The following is an 18681-nucleotide window of genomic DNA, read 5'->3' on the forward strand; positions in this document are numbered from 1 at the left end:
GGAAGAAGTAGGCAGCACTACATCAAGTGAGTGGATGATGGTGAGAAATAGGAAGAGAGGAGGACAGGCACAGAAAAAGAATGATAAAGGTGAAGGAAGAAGTAGGCAGCACTACATATAAAGACAATGCTCATAATAAAGATAACTCATAATAAAGACACTGCTAATAGTACAGGGTTGTCAGTAGGTCGGTGGGTCTTAGTGCTGTTTGTGTGTACCCTCGTCTCTACCAAACCTCTGAATAAAACCACCTCAGAGACAACAAGAATGAAATACAACTCTCTATCGTGGGCTCAAGTGGGTTTGGATGCCCTCTCCATCGCACACACAGATCCGGAGACCAAGCGCGTGCTTTGGATAATAATTTGGTAGCTGGATTCCACTTCAGACGTCAATTTGGGTGCGCATTCCACTTCAGGCATCAATTTCATGCCGGATACCACTTCGGATAATCATTTGGTAGCCAGATTCCACTTCAGACGTCAATTTGGTAGCAGATTCTACTTCAGGCGTCAATTTCATGCCGGATACCACTTCGGATAATCATTTGGTAGCCGCATTCCACTTCAGACGTCAATTTGGTAGCGGATTCTACTTCTGACATCAATTTGGCAGCCGATCGCACTGCAGGCGTCAATCTGGCAGCCAATATGACTTCACACATCAATCTGGTGTCCGATCGCACTTCTCACGTCAAATTGGCAGCCGATCACTCATCAATTTGGTATCCGATCAAGCTTCAGACATCAATTTGGTACCCGACCAACTTCACACGTCAATTTGGTATCCGATCAAACTTCAGACATCAATCTGGCAGCCGATCACTCATCAATTTGGCAGCCGACTGACTTCACACGTCAATTTGGCATCCGATTGCACTTCGCACGTCAATTTGGCATCCGATCGCACTTCACACGTCAATTTGGCATCCGATTGCACTTCACACGTCAATTTGGCAGCCGATTGCACTTCACACGTCAATCTGGTAGCCGGATTCCCCCCTGGCCCTCGATCCCTTGTAATATTTCTGTATGTGGTGAGACTTGGCTGAGGGCAGGGGGGGCGGAGGGGGCTGACCCGGAGCCCTCTTGCCCCCCGCCCGCCCCGCCCCGCCCTCCCCCCCACCCCCGCCCCCACCACTGCCGCCGCCGCCGCCATCGCTACGCCCATCGGAGAACCCGCGTGGGGGGGGAGGAGGGGGCGGGCGAGAGGAAAGCCGTTCGGTGGGTGTGTGACTGTGGGGCGAGAGGAAGGCTTATTAGTACATTATTATTATTATTATTATTATTACCATCATTATTATTATCTTCATCATCATCATCATTACCATCATCACCTACAGTACATCATTGCCATCATCATCATCATTATTATTATCTCCATCATCATCATTATCATCATCATCTACATCACTACCATCATTATCACCACCACCATGAATAGCATCTACATCATCATCATTACCCATCACATCTACATCATTACCATCACTGCCATCATCATCATCACTACCATCAACATCACCATCACCATCATCAATACTATCATCACCATCATCATCATCATCATCATAATCAGTAAGGAATGGACAAAAGCATCCTCAGTATAATAATAATAAAAAAAAATCCTAAACAATATAAACTTAGCACTACATCATCATCATCATCGTCATCATCATCATCACCATCATCATCATCGTCATCGTCATCGTCGTCATCATCATCATCGTCATCATCATCATCATCATCATCGTCATCATCATCATCATCGTCATCATCATCGTCATCATCATCGTCATCGTCATCATCATCATCACCATCGTCATCATCATCACCATCATCATCATCATCATCATCACCATCATCATCGTCATCATCATCGTCATCATCATCATCACCATCATCATCACCATCATCATCATCATCATCATCACCATCATCATCATCACCATCACCATCATCATCATCATCATCATCATCATCACCATCATCATCATCATCGTCATCATCGTCATCATCATCGTCATCATCGTCATCATCACCATCATCATCATCATCATCATCATCATCATCATCGTCATCATCATCATCATCATCATCGGGACCTCCTTTCCCACCCTAGGGCAGGGTGAGGAGCAGCAATGTCCAGACAGCCCAAATTTGCCCAATCCAATGGGCCACGCTTCCATTCACTCACCATTCAAGCCCCTGGAATCCTGGCTCTATCGGATAAGCCAAAAACATTCACCACGTTCTGTAGCTTCACATAAACGTATCCGATAGAGTCAATGGGCCACGCTTCCATTCACTCATCATTCAAGCCCCCGGAATCCTGGCTCTATCGGATACGCCAAAAACATTCACCACGTTCTGTAGCTTCACATAAACGTATCCGACAGAGTCAATCCGGACGCTGCCACGTTAAAAAGGGGTGCCAAATCCCTGATCATGCACTTCTCCTCACAACATTCATCCAGCCAGCTCGATCTCTTGTCAGTTCCCTAGCCTCACCGACTTCCAAACCTCTCTTCCTCACACACTCATCCACCATATCTCTCCACCTTCTCCTTGGCCTACCTCACCTCCTCCCTCCTTCAAATTCGCTCAGATATACCTTTTTCACCACTCTATTGTTATCCATTCTCTCCACATGACCATACCATCTCAGTACACTCTCTTCGATTCTGGTGTCCACAGACTTCCTCACTCCACATCTTTCACGAATCACATTATTTCGTATCCTATCCACCCTCTGTACTCCACATACATTCCTCAGCAGTCCCATCTCCACTGCTCTTACTCTTGACTTTTCATTTTCATGCCACACCATAGTCTCACATCCATATGTTAAGGTCAGCATTAACAGCCTCAACGACTTCCAAACTACATATATTCTTCCCCTTAATAATGCACAATAATAAAACTCAATAGCATTCAGAGAACGCATACCTCCGCCCATACCATTCTAGGATCCGGACCTGCCCCACAATTTAATCAGTTCTTTCTTGGTCCATGGCCCAGCCTTCCACAAAATTCCATAGAAGTTCATTGAGAACTTTTGGAGATACCGTGTGGACAAACAGACAGACATAGATGGATACATAACTTCCTCCATTTTCGTTGGCAGAGGTAAAGACACACACACACACACACACACACACATACACACACACACACATATATAATCTTTCATCCTTTAATAATGAACAATATTAATAATGAACAATATTAAACACACACACACACACACACACACACACTCACACACACACACCAAAACACATATATAATCTTTCATCCTTTAATAATGAACAATAGTAAACACACACACACACACACACACACACACACACACACATATATATATATAATCTTTCATCCTTTAATAATGAACAATATTAAAAACACACACACACACACCAAAACACATATATAATCTTTCATCCTTTAATAATGAACAATATTAAACACACACACACACACACCAAAACAGACATAATCTTTTGCCTTTGAATAATGAACAATATTAAACACACACACACACACACACACACACACACACACACACACACACACACACACACCAAAACACATATAATCTTTCATCCTTTAACAATGAACAATATTAAACACACACACACACACACACACACACACACACACACACACACACATATATAATCTTTCATCCTTTAATAATGAACAATATTAAACACACACACACACACACACACACACACACACCAAAACATAATATTACGCAATCAGACAGCATCACATCGCATCATATCCTTCCGTTGGCAAAATTCAAATCAAAACACAGGCCAATATGAAAGAAAAATGAGGAAAACCGTTAAATTTCAAAGATCAACCCCTTCACACCGATGATTCACATATATTTTTAAATTCTGGATGCCTATAGATATTCTGACTCACCTTGGAAGCTAGTTTTCAAAAATTCTAGAGATTATGGAAAAAATAACTCTTTTACTCATGGCAGTGAATGATACAATGAATAACAGTATTTGGAATAGTAATGAATAATAATAATAATAGTAATAATAATAATAATTCATCATACTACTAATAATAACAGTAAGGCTAATTCACAATCAACAGTTACATAATTTACCTTTCTGGAGAGCACCAAAGTAACGTCTAACAATGAATTCAAATACAAATCAATCTTAATCTACTGTGGCATAACATTCACACTCCTGTTCAGTGCAATTTGAGGGTGTGGTAGTGTGCAAGGCTATAACTACTGTGCTGTGGTGCTGTGGTAGGGATGTGGTGGTTGTGGTGGAGGGTGCTAGTTTGCAATGTTGTTCACTCCTGCACTGTACACATTGCAAGCACTTTGATGTACACTCGAATTACTGCCAGACAAGGAACCCAGCTACTAACAAGGCTTATCACTGCTCTAACTATTCCGTCAAATGTGTTTCAGTATTATATCTTGTTTATTCAAATTTTACTATTAAAGAAACTGATAGATTTGTCAGTGTCCAACCCAGTGGCTCTCAGATTTCCTGTGCGGGGGACTTTGCTGGGAGGGCGCTAAGCGTACCGCCCTCCGCCTGTTGGCTCATAGTCACGAAGCTCACAAGTCCCTTCCCTGGGTGCTTTATTAAATTTTGAAAATGCCCAGTTCCGTCCTACACTGAGGACACTGGACGCCAATGGGATACATGTTTAGCAGTTTAAATATTCAAGTCTTTAGAATCAGCAGTTTAAATATCAACTGAAGTCTTTCACTCACGTTACTAGGTACTTTTAGCTCGTTACTATTTTTCTTTTCCAATAATCCTAGAACTCCCAAACGAGGCTCAATAAACCTTGCTAACATCCAGGTTCCCTTCCTCCTGACACAAGATCAACGACAGCAATGATGGTCAGTGCTCGTTAATTGGGGCTCACGTCTAACGGGCTCCAGTTATTTAAAAATCGTCAGGAAACACCAAACAGGGTGAAGGGGGCCGGCCAGTGAGGAAGGTGGTGGGTTGGGGGGGTGAAGGACCACGAGGAAAAAAGCGAGGGAAATAAATGAGGAATTTAAGGAGTGATGGCCAGGGTGAGGGCGTGGTGAGAGGAAGATGAGGTGGTACTAACATAACAGGAAGCAAGAAGCAGGACCAATGAGCAAGGCAGAAGCGGTCCCAACGTAAGAGGAAGGAAGAAGGCTGACGTGAGAGAAAGACCAACAACAGAACGAAGAAGACCAATGTAAGAGGAAGGAAGTAGTAGTACCAATGTAAGAGGAAGGAAGAACTGATACCAACGTAAGAGGAAGGAAGAATTGATACCAACGTAAGAGGAAGGGAAGAACCAGTACCAACATAACCACAATGCTGCCAATGCTTCCCTGTCGACTAGCGGAAGGCGTTACGGTGGCGTCACTGGACCAAAAGTGGCCAACATACAGCCAGTTGTGTGACCCGCCTGTCAGACTGACCCACAGTGAGCCAGATTTCGCTTACAAGGCAAAATGGCTAACAATTTTCACTCACAGTTTGTTGGTACAATTAGAACCCAAATGCCTATATGAATGTTGTAACTGGTGATAAAATATTCTGTTATAAGGAAACTGTAACTAAAGTTATGTAAATATAATTTAATTCTTGTGGTTTTTATTCATTTTTTTTTTCTTGTGACACAAAATAAATACTTGGACACTCAGGTGACCAGGCACAGTGGCTGTCTGCTTTGTTTCCAAGCAACAAGTGGAAAGCAGATTGTGACCAGTATTTGATATGGATCCCGTGGCAAGGAAACCTCTAGTAGACTGCCTTGTGGCTCTGGGGTTGCTGAAGTATGTGAGGCTGTTGCAGGAACTGAGGAAAAGGCAGTTTGTTTACAGATGACCACCAAGCGCCAAAGCACACCACACTGCTAGCCGTTTCAGCTCCCGAGAACACACGCGCGTGACGGCAACTCAACGCTGCCAGCCGTTTGGCCTCACAAAAGCTGGTGGCAGTTAACCACTTTTGGCCCAGTGTGATGCCGCCATTACAAAGAATATTTTAAAAAGTGACAGTAACATAAACACATAAGAAGACAGTGTGAGAGAGAGAGACTGACAGACACTGAGGAGTATACTGACACATTTAAGGGTATACTGACACATTTAAGGGTATACTGACACATTTAAGGGTATACTGACACACTGAAGGGTATACTGACACATTTAAGGGTATACTGACACACATTTAAGGGTATACTGACACACATTTAAGGGTATACTGACACACATTTAAGGGTATACTGACAGACATTTAAGGGTATACTGACACATTTAAGGGTATACTGACACATTTAAGGGTATACTGACACACATTTAAGGGTATACTGACACACATTTAAGGGTATACTGACACACTGAAGGGTATACTGACACATTTAAGGGTATACTGACACATTTAAGGGTATACTGACACATTTAAGGGTATACTGACACACTGAAGGGGAATAAGTGTGGTGAAGTGATGAGGTGTGGTGATGTGATGAGTGTGGTGAAGTGTGTACAGTGGCAAAGTGATGAGGTGTAGTGAAGAGTGGTGAAGTGATGAGGTGTGATGAGTGTGGTGATGTGGTGTGGTGAAGTGATGAGGTCTGGTGAAGTGATGAGGTGTGGTGATGTGTGATGAGTATGGTGGTGAAGTGTGTACAGTGGCAAAGTGATGAGTGTGGTGATGTGGTGTGGTGAAGTGATGAGTGTGGTGATGTGGTGTGGTGAAGTGATGAGGTCTGGTGAAGTGATGAGGTGTGGTGATGTGATGAGTGTGGTGATGTGTGATGAGTATGGTAGTGAAGTGTGTACAGTGGCAGTGATAAGGTGTGGTGAAGTGATGTGGTGTGGTGAAGTGATGAGGTGTGGTGGTGATGAGTGTGGTGAAGTGAAAAGTGAAGTGAAGAGTGGTGATGAGTGAAGTGATGAGATGTGGTGAAGTGATGTGGTGTGGTGAAGAGTGATGAGTAGCGGTGAAATATGTGCACTGTAAAATTCTGACCCGCTATACAGTATATGCTAAGTGTAGCGATGACCAACAGAGCAACTATGGCTAATTAATCTAAAAGCGCTACACAATCCCTCTCAGCTAAGTTGATGGCCAAGTGTAGTCAGATTGGAGGCATTAATTTGACTAGTAACCAAGGAGAGGCATTTGAATTTTAACTATACTCCTTTCACCTTAACTTGGCCCAGATTTTCGTCCTTTTGCAGCTTATTTCACGTAGCTCAGTGCCAGAAAAAGACAATACTACGGCTCTACATCCTTCCCATAGCACTTCCTCGTGACTAGCATCATATTCTAGTGTTAAAAAGACAATACTACGGCTCTACATCCTTTCCATAGCACTTCGTGACTAGCATCATATTCTAGTGTTAAAAAGACAATACTACGGCTCTACATCCTTTCCATAGCACTTCTTCGTGACTAGCATCATATTCTAGTGTTAAAAAGACAATACTACGGCTCTACATCCTTTCCATAGCACTTCTTCGTGACTAGCATCATATTCTAGTGTTAAAAAGACAATACTACGGCTCTACATCCTTTCCATAGCACTTCTTCGTGACTAGCATCATATTCTAGTGTTAAAAAGACAATACTACGGCTCTACATCCTTTCCATAGCACTTCTTCGTGACTAGCATCATATTCTAGTGTTAAAAAGACAATACTACGGCTCTACATCCTTTCCATAGCACTTCTTCGTGACTAGCATCATATTCTAGTGTTAAAAAGACAATACTACGGCTCTACATCCTTTCCATAGCACTTCTTCGTGACTAGCATCATATTCTAGTGTTAAAAAGACAATACTACGGCTCTGCATCCTTTCCATAGCACTTCTTTGTGACTAGCATCATATTCTAGTGATAAAAAGACAATACTACGGCTCTACATCCTTTCCATAGCACTTCTTCGTGACTAGCATCATATTCTAGTGTTAAAAAGACAATACTACGGCTCTACATCCTTTCCATAGCACTTCTTCGTGACTAGCATCATATTCTAGTGATAAAAAGACAATACTACGGCTCTACATCCTTTCCATAGCACTTCTTCGTGACTACCATAATATTCTAGTGCTAATCTATTGTTACGAGTCAGTGTTCAAGATGGAGATGGTAATTTTGGGCCAAGTTACTAAAAAAAATAATAATAATAATTATTATTATTATTATTATCATTACTACTATTGCTATTATTATTACTATTATTATTATTATTATTATTATTACTATTATTATAATTATATTACTATTATCATTACAATTATTATTATTATTAACATCATCAGTGCATTGCTGGGGTGGTTACTTGCCTGCAGTTGACGGGTCTGCTCACCACGACAGACTGGGGTTACTCAACAACCAAAACAACTAAAAACACTACCTACCAGCCTGTCAATTGTCTGTCTGTCTCAAAACAATTTTTTTTTAACAATTACAAAAAAGGAAAAACAAATAATAATAATAAATAGTAGTAGTAATAATAATAATAATAATAATAATAATAATAATAAACAGTAATAATAATAATAATAATAATAAATAGTAATAATAATAATAATAAATAGTAATAATAATAATAATAAATAGTAATAATAATAATAATAATAATAATAATAATAATAAATGGTAATAATAATAATAATAATAATAATAATGAAGCATGCCATCTGCTGACCAAGAAGTGTTGCAACGGTCGCATTAACAGCCTGACACCATCCACTCACTGAATTGAGCACTTTTTAAATTGATTATGTACTCTTAATCTTGCTGCCCTTGGACCTGTGCATGTCCCAACCCTCTCTCTCTCTATTTCTCTCTCTCTCTCTCTCTAGAGGAAAGTGACAATACTCTTTTCACTCTAACTTGGCCTAAAATTACTCTCCATATTAAGTGCTGTGTGTGTGTGTGTGTGTGTGTGTGTGTGTGTGTGTGTGTAGTGAGGTGAACAACTAGGAGGGGGAGAGAGAGAGAGAGAGAGATGAAAAATGTGTGTGTGTGTGTGTGTGAAATAGGGTTAACAAGTAGGAGAGAGAGAGAGAGAGAGAGAGTAGAAAATGCATAACTCAACAATACACTTGAAACGTGGATGGATTTAGACCCGAAACACACCCATACAGCTAATATTCCTGGCTTTGTGAGGTGCTATAGTCTGTTCACTTATCTTGGCGTAAAGCTGCCTTCTCTCCATCCTGACTCCTGAGCCACATCATGGAATTAACACTAGAATATGCTGCTAGTCACGAAGAAGTGCTATGGGAAGGATGCAGTGGTGGTGGTGGTGGTGGTGGCAGTGATTGTGATGGTAGTGGAAGTGATGATGATGATGGTGGTGGTGATTGTGGTGGTGGTGGTGGCAGTGATGATGATGGTGGTGTGGTGGTGGTGGTGGTGGTGATGATGATGATGGTGGTGGTGGTGGAAATGACGATGATGATGATGATGATGGTGGTGGTGGCAGTGATTGTGCTGGTGGCTGTGATGGTGGTTGTGTGGTGTGGTGTGGTGTGGTGTGGTGGTGGTGGTTGTGACTGTGGTGGTAGTGGCAGTGGTTGTGGTGTGGTGTGGTGGTAGTGGCAGTGGTTGTGGTGTGGTGGTAGTGGTTGTGGTGTGGTGTTGTGGTGTGGTGTGGTGGTAGTGGCAGTGGTTGTGGTGTGGTGTGGTGGTAGTGATTGTGGTGGTGCAACACATAACAACACAAGAATATAAAAAAACAGTTACAAGATTAGGGATGATGGCAGTTGTGGTAGCAGTGGTAGTGGTGGTGGTAGGGAGGGTAGCATCACACAACACCACAAAGACAAAGCAAAATATTGGTTTGGGAAGGATTGTGGTAGTAGTTGTGGTAGCAGTGGTGGTAGTGGTGGTGGTAGGGAGGGTAGCATCACACCATAACACCACAAAGACAAGGAAACTGCAAAATACTGGTTTGGGAAGGATTGTGGTGGTTGTGGTGGTAGTTGTGATAGCAGTGGTGGTAGTGGTGGTGGTAGGGAGGGTAGCATCACACAATAAGCAAAGAAGAAAGCAAAATGGTGAGAGAGGTGGGTGGATAGGCCTGTGGTGGGCGGGTGGGTGGGATAGACGGAGATAGATAGATAATGGGTGGAGAGAAGCAGTGGTGGTAGTAGTGGTGGTTGCAGTGGTAGTAGTGGTGGTAGGGAGGGTAGCATCACACAATAACACCACAAAGACAAAGAAACTGAAAAATACTGGTTTGGGAAGGATTGTGGTAGTAGTTGTGGTAGCAGTGGTGGTACTAGTGGTGGTGGTAGAGGTAGCAGTGGTGGTAGTGGTGGTAGGGAGGGTTGCATCACACAATAACACCACAAAGACAAAGAAACTGAAAAATACTGGTTTGGGAAGGATTGTGGTAGTAGTTGTGGTAGCAGTGGTGGTACTAGTGGTGGTGGTGGTAGTGGTGGTGGTAGGGAGGGTAGCATCACACAATAACACCACAAAAACAAAGAAACTGAAAAATACCGGTTTGGGAAGGATTGTGGTAGCAGTGGTGGTAGTAGTGGTGGTAGGGAGGGTAGCATCACACAATAACACCACAAAGACAAAGAAACAAGCAAAATGGTGAGTCAGGTGAGGGGCAGGGGTGTGGTGGGTGGGTGGGTGGGTGGGATAGACGGAGATAGATAGATAGATAGTGGGCGGAGAGACACTGACCTCGCCCGGCCGGCCTCCCGCCCTCTCGGCCTCTCGTCCCACCCGTTCACTTGACTGGCCTGGTAGGGAAATTACCAACACCAGGATGAATGATTTCGTTTTCCGTTGACCTGCTCAGAATTCAAACTTTCAAACCATATGTATCTTTCTAATAATAATAATAATGATGATAATAATAATAATAATGATAATAATAATAATAATAATAATAATACCAGGATGAATGATTATAGCAGTCTTTGTGCCTACTAGGAAAAAAAAAAGGGAAAATAATAAGAATATTTTTTTTCCGTTGACCTGCCAAGAATTCAAACTTTCAAACCATATGTAGCTTTCTCCTAATAATAATAACAATAATAATAATAATAACAACAATAATAAGTGTGAATGCATCTCGTGGTTTCCTGTTGAACTGCCTATGCATTTCTTCCTAATAATAATAATAATGATAATAATAATAATAATAATAATAATAATAATAATAATGATAACCCTTTGGATACTTTAGGTAGTCGTGCAAAAGTCACCCGCTTGTTCCTGGACGACGCAGGCTGCGTCCAACAAAACTGCCCCTTGATATCTTTGCTTTACGGAAAATACATCGTAAATTAGCGCATAATTTATATTCGCCCAACATTTTTATCAACACCACAAGCAAGTGCAACTATTTGAGATTACGTGATTTAAATATCAGGCAGACAGAGGCATAAATAAAGGCAGGAGAGAAAATAATGTAGCAAGAACTTTGGCCGTGCGAGACACCACTCACATACTGTAGCACAATCATGAGATAATTTCCTTTAGTGTTAGGTAAAACCGACCCAAATTGTCCCACAGTAAATGTTTATATACCAAAATGTAGCTGATGAAATTTCCTAAAACTCTTTCTCAGTAACAATTACCATAAAACGTATATTTCTATGAGGAAACACGAAGGAAAGAAAATCACTGTAAATCAACACATAATTTATATTCGCCAAACGTTTTTACCAACACCAGAAGCAAGTACAAGTATTTGAGATTATAAAGAATACAAAATCACGGAAATTGAAGCACAACTAAGGATGTGAGGATAAAATGTTTAAGAAGTACTATGAGTGTAGAAAACAGAGGTGTACATCCAGCCTGCATCGTCCACTAACAAGAGGGATAATAATAATAATAATAATAATAATAAAGGATGTAGAGCCAAATAGATTAACACTAGAATATGATAAAAGTCACGAAGAAGTGCTACGGGAAGGACGCGGAACCTTAGTATTGTCTTTTTCTGCCACTGAGCTACGTGAAATAAGCTGCAAAAGGACGAAAATCTGGGCCAAGTTAAGGTGAAAGGAGTATAGTGTATTAATGCCCCTGTACCAGTGAACTATGTCTTTCACCATTATCACCATCATCATTACCATCACCATCATCACCATTTTCATCTTCCTCCTCCTCATCATCATCATCAACATTCTCCACTTCCTCCTCCCCCTCATCATCATCATCATCATCATCATATCCTCCTCCTCCTCCTCATTACCATCATCAATCATCATCATCACCCCACACTCCAAAGTCACCATCATCATCAATCACCAAAATTATTATCCTTCTCTTCCTCCTCCTGATCAATCATCATCATCCCCTTCTTCCTCCTCCTCCTCCTCATCATCATCATCAATCATCATCATCACCATACCCTTCCTCCTCCTCCTCATCACCATCATCAATCATCACCACCCCCCTCCACTTCCTCCTCCTCATCAATCATCGCCATTATCAATCAGCGTCCTTTTCCTCCTCCTCCTCCTCTTCTTCCTCACCATCCAACACCTCCTGCCCTCCTCCTCCTCCTCTTCTTCTTCCCCCTCCCCCTCTTCCTCACCATCAATCCTCCACCTCCTCATCAATCACCACCACCCACCTCCACTTTCTCCTCCTCATCAATCATCCTCATCATCATCAGTCAGCGCCCTTTTCCTCCTCCTCTCTTCTTCCCCCTCCCCCTCCTCCTCAATCCTCCACCTCCTCCTCATCAATCGTACCTGAACGACGTTTCCTCAAAGCCAGTCCTGGAGGCGGCGCGACTCTGCCTCTTGGTGGACTTCTTGCCGCGGCGTGGGTGGCGACGACCCGAACTGGAGGTGTCTGTCGAGGAGCTGCTGTTCTCCTGGGATTTACACGGCTCTGCGGGGATTACAGGGATTAGCACTGGTGAGAGAGAGAGGGAGGCTGGGATTAAATGGGATTACACAGATTTGAACATGAGTGAGAGAGAGGGCAAAGACCAAAGTCAGACGTGTGGAGGCCCTACCTTAGAATTATATAAAGTTGACGTCATTCATAAGGTTTGAAGCTGACCAATTTACCACCTCATATGAAGAAAAATTTCAGGCATTTTTTTTTGCGGAGAATATATATTTTTTCAAGATACTTCACATTACTGAAAGTTGACACCTCCAATAATGGTTTTGTCCAACAATCTAAGACATGACTAGGTTTCGTCGGCAATAATACATGTCTTACATCCCAATACAGCACCTCAACTATGGTGGTCAACGACGTATGCACCACAGCTTATATACTATCAAAATTAGCCAGGTTTGTAATTCCACTCATTTCTGCAGCAACAAAGGGTGAACTGCCAGCTTCAAATATTTCATTATATTTAAAACATACAGTAATATAAGACGGCATTAATAGAGATCCGTCTGGAAATGGAATTCGAAAGTGGCTGTTTGGTTTTTGCTGGGTTTGGTAGGGGTAAACTGATTGCTTTAGCTTTAGCGCAAAAATGGAGGTGCCCCACCATCATGCTGTGGCAGGGTTAGGTGTGGTATGTGGTAAAAACGGTGTAACATACAATCCAAACACCAGACTTCCGGAAACTTGATATTCAACTAAACAACATGACAACGATGAACAGATCAATATACATCTGAATACCCCATCGTCTCCATCACATTATCTTGATTTTACATCGACATCGCTGCGCCACATTACTGGGTTACCGTTGCCCGGTGCCACGAGTTTCACCAAGAACACCACCATCCATCCATTGCCAGACGCCACAATCCCGTAAGGGGTGGCCATTTGACTCATGAGTTATTTGTTTTACGGGGAGGGGCACTAACCCTCCACCAACCCACTTGTTGACACGTAGGGAGCACGCATGGTTTGGTTATATGGTTACCACCCAGCGTTGTAAATGGTTTCTTGGCTTACACACTCTCGTCAAAAGCAACTCAGACACCACAAACAGCTGCCACCGCCATCGTGCCCCTGGCAGGGTTGGGTTGGGTAAAACTGGTTCATAAAACCATACATGGTCAAAGTTTAAGATTTGGGGTCTCCTTTTCATCCACCAAAATTACTTTTCAACTTAAAAAATAGGCTAGCCCTTTATAAATTAAATTAGAATTACGGTAGGATTGACAGCCTAATGAATGTAGTAACTAGTAAATGTAGGCTAAGCTACAGTACACTAGACCTACCTACGAAATGGCATCAAATATAAGTAACACAGGTCAGGCTGTTAAATATAAGAAATTCATCCATCCATCATCCAATCCTACATTGCCCCATGAGGAGCACCGGAGCCCGGGGCTAGGCAGTTGGTCCCGACATTTAAGATGAGTGAAAATATAAGAAATAATCAAATTAGCCACAAACATAACTGCCAGCATAATAATGACAACAAGGGCTGGATGGCCTACCCCCTTTTCTACTTCTCGTGTTTCCCCCAAACTTCCCCCTCGCTGTGTCCTGTCCATCCACTAACACCACAAGTGACTTTGTTATATTAGTTAACCACAGGAACAGCCACTGAAACCAATAACATATTCCAAATATATCCGAATTTCTGAAATAAACTCCAACTAGCCTGCTTCTGACTACCTCTGAGTTGGTCAACAAACAGTGGGACAAGCATACGTTCCGGGGCACTCGGTAATGGACAAATATATATATCTATAATTGAAATTCTCATATTCGTTCATGTTCCAAGCACCTAATAAATATATAGAATATTAAACTGAAAGTACCAGTCTAATGTAGCCTCAGCGACACACAGTCAGCTGGATTTCTTATTTAAACAACAAAATGTGTCACAGAAAACCTCAAGTTTTCCTGCATTAAGGGGTAACTATTTAATATGCTTTCCTTCCCGACCTCTGGACTGGTGGCAGATTTCCGTGATAAAAGCGATAAAGGTAAACAAAATATTCATTCCTGTCCTTACAAAAATCTTTAAAGTAATAATAATGATGATAATAATAACAATAATAATAATAATAATAATAATAATGAAAATCAAATCAAATGTGTGTGCCTCTTTGCCCACTCCTAAATCCCGCCCTGGAGACGACCTGGGATGACATGCATAAGCAGAGGTGAAAGAGAGAGAGAGAGAGAGAGAGAGAGAGAGAGAGAGAGAGAGAGAGAGAGAGAGAGAGAGAGACGGATTACATGGATAAGCAGAGAGAGAGAGAGAGAGACTGGGATTACATGGATAAGCAGAGAGAGAGAGAGAGAGAGAGAGACTGGGATTACATGGATAAGCAGAGAGAGAGAGAGAGAGAGAGAGAGAGAGAGAGAGAGAGAGAGAGAGACTGGGATTACATGGATAAGCAGAGAGAGAGAGAGAGAGAGAGAGAGACTGGGATTACATGGATAAGCAGAGAGAGAGAGAGAGAGACTGGGATTACATGGATAAGCAGAGGTGAGAGAGAGAGAGATTACAAGTTTATCATTATTATTATTAGCAGCAGCAGCAACAGTAGTAGTTGTAGTAGCAGTAGTAGTAGTGATGGTAGTAGCAGCAGTAGTATAGTAGTAGTAGTAGTATAATGCGAGAGATTACAGGTTCATAGTATTTAGTGATAAAGGGGCACTGTCATCATCATCATCATCACCATCACTGTCATCATCATCACAAACATCGCCATTATCATCATCACAAACATCACCATTATCATCATCACTATTAACATCACCATCATCATTACTGTCATCACCATCATCATCATCACTATTATTATCAAAATCATCATCTCTACACAGACAGACAGACAGACACAAAGGCCGCCTACTACTACACTACATCTCTCTCTCTCCATGAAGCACTAAGAGAAAGATTAATTTTGGCCAGCTGAGGAAAGTGACTGGTAGTAAAAAAGGAATTATTATTATTATCATTATTATATCACCATCATCATTACCACCCCCTATCACCCACACTATCACTCATCCATCTCACCTACCCTACCACCTCATCCTCGTCATCCATCTCACCTACCCTACCACCTCATCCTCGTCATCCACCTCACCTACCCTACCACCTCATCCTCGTCATCCATCTCACCTACCCTACCACCTCATCCATCTCACCTACCCTATCACATCCTCGTCATCCATCTCACCTACCCTACCACCTCATCATCCATCTCACCTACCCTACCACCTCATCATCCACCTCACCTACCCTACCACCTCATCATCCACCTCACCTACCCTACCACCTCATCATCCATCTCACCTACCCTACCACCTCATCATCCATCTCACCTACCCTACCACCTCATCATCCATCTCACCTACCCTACCACCTCATCCATCTCACCTACCCTACCACCTCATCCATCTCACCTACCCTACCACCTCATCCATCTCACCTACCCTACCACCTCATCAATCTCACCTACCCTACCACCTCGTCATCCATCTCACCTACCCTACCACCTCATCATCCATCTCACCTACCCTACCACCTCGTCATCCATCTCACCTACCCTACCACCTCATCATCCATCTCACCTACCCTACCACCTCATCATCCATCTCACCTACCCTATCACTTCATCCTCATCATCCATCTCACCTACCCTACCACCTCATCCTCGTCCTCCGCCTCACCTTGCTGCCTGCTCCTCACGCGATGCTTGAAGATGTCTGTGCTGCTCCTGATCTGGGCGGCCGAGGAGGGGTCTGGCCGGGACTTGGCCATGGCCGGGTGTGGGTGGATGTGCGCCAGGGCCAGGCCAGCAGACTCGGCAAAGGTCGGGGGCGAATCGCGGGGTCCGGGCCCCTCCGAATCGCTGCCTAGGGTGTCATATTCGCTGATCGGCATGTGTAGTGAGAGGATCTTCTTGACTTCCGAATCAGTACTGCCCAAGTTGTCCGACTCTGTGATAATAATAATAATGATAATAATAATAATGATAATGAGGATAATGATGATGATGATGATGATGATGATGATGATAATAATAATAATAATAATGATAATGAGGATAATGATGATAATAACAATAATAATAATGATAATGAGGATAATGATGATGATGACAATAATAATAATAATAATAATAATAATGATAGGAATAGTAATAACAATAATAATGATGATGATGATAATGATGATGATAGGAATAGTAATAACAATAATAATAATAATGATAATAATAATAATAATGATACTACTACTACTACTACTAATAATAATAATGATAATAATAAGAATAATGATAATGGTAAGTGAAACTGGGTGAGAATCATCATCATTATTATTATTATTTATTATTATTATTATCATCATTTTAACACACACACACACAAACACACACAATCACCCACCACATTCATCACCATCATCATCATCATTTCAACCTCCTTCCTTCCCCCCCCTTCTCTCTCTCTCACACACACACACACACATTCCTCCTCCTCCTCATCTTTTCAACCTCCTTCCCTCCCCTCCCCCCCTTCTCTCTCTCTCTCTCTCTCACACACACACACACAGTCACACCACCTTTATCATCATCATCATCATCATCTCAACCTCCGTCCTTCCCCCCCTCTCTCTCTCTCTCTCCCTCCCTCCCTCTCTCTCACACACACACACACACACACACACACACACACACACACACACACACACACACACACACACACACACACACACCACCCACCTGTGCTCTCAACATGAGGGTCGCGTCTGCCTTTTCTCCTGACTTTCGTGTACTCCGGTTCCTTTTGCTACGGAATTTAAAAGAAAGAAAAAAAAAGACAGAAAAAGATATATATTAGTTTGAGAGAGTGTCAAAATTTACTATAAAAGAAAAAATATATATATTAGAGATAGTCAAAATATATTATCAGAAAATAAATACAGTATAATTTATAATAGTTTGAAATACAGCCAGTTTGGCCCAAAATTGCCATCCCTCCATCTTGAATGCTGAGTTGTAGCAATAGATTAATGCTAGAATACGATGCTAGTCACGAAGAAGTGCTATGGAAAGGATGCAGAGCCAATATATTATCACCAGAATGATGCTAGTCACGAAGAAGTGCTATGGAAAGGATGTAGCAATAAATAAACACTAGAATATGATGCTAGTCACGAAGAAGTGCTATGGAAAGGATGTAGAGCCGTAGTATTGTCTTTTTAACGCTAGAATATGATGCTGGTCACGAAGAAGTGCTATGGAAAGGATGTAGAGCCGTAGTATTGTCTTTTTAACACTAGAATATGATGCTGGTCACGAAGAAGTGCTATGGAAAGGATGTAGAGCCGTAGTATTGTCTTTTTAACACTAGAATACGATGCTAGTCACGAAGAAGTGCTGTGGAAGGGATGCAGAAATAGATTAACACTAGAATATGATGCTAGTCACGAAGAAGTGCTATGGAAAGGATGTAGAGCCGTAGTATTGTCTTTTTAACACTAGAATATGATGCTAGTCACGAAGAAGTGCTATGGAAAGGATGTAGAGCCGTAGTATTGTCTTTTTAACACTAGAATATGATGCTAGTCACGAAGAAGTGCTATGGAAAGGATGTAGAGCCGTAGTATTGTCTTTTTAACATTAGAATATGTTGCTAGTCACGAAGAAGTGCTAGGGAAAGGATGTAGAGCCGTAGTATTGTCTTTTTAACACTAGAATATGATGCTGGTCACGAAGAAGTGCTATGGAAAGGATGTAGAGCCGTAGTATTGTCTTTT

The 18681-nt window shown here is 42.0% G+C and overlaps 1 protein-coding gene across 1 annotated transcript in view; it reads right to left on the reverse strand.

Moving 5' to 3' along the window:
- Positions 1-970: 970 nt before the first annotated feature.
- Dscam4 (Down syndrome cell adhesion molecule 4) overlaps positions 971-18681 on the reverse strand; it is a gene marked incomplete at its 5' end in the record, with an annotated part of 70840 nt that continues 53129 nt past the window's right edge. Inside the window, 4 exons of the mRNA XM_080267787.1 lie at positions 971-1235; positions 12722-12863; positions 16590-16859; positions 17645-17711. Of these exons, the coding sequence (XP_080123913.1) occupies positions 971-1235; positions 12722-12863; positions 16590-16859; positions 17645-17711 (744 nt within the window). The remainder of the gene's footprint in view (positions 1236-12721; positions 12864-16589; positions 16860-17644; positions 17712-18681) is intronic.

Source organism: Coenobita brevimanus, chromosome 3 (assembly GCF_032717465.1).
Source record: "Coenobita brevimanus isolate Jiangsu-jjx chromosome 3, ASM3271746v2, whole genome shotgun sequence".
NCBI lineage: Eukaryota > Metazoa > Arthropoda > Malacostraca > Decapoda > Coenobitidae > Coenobita > Coenobita brevimanus.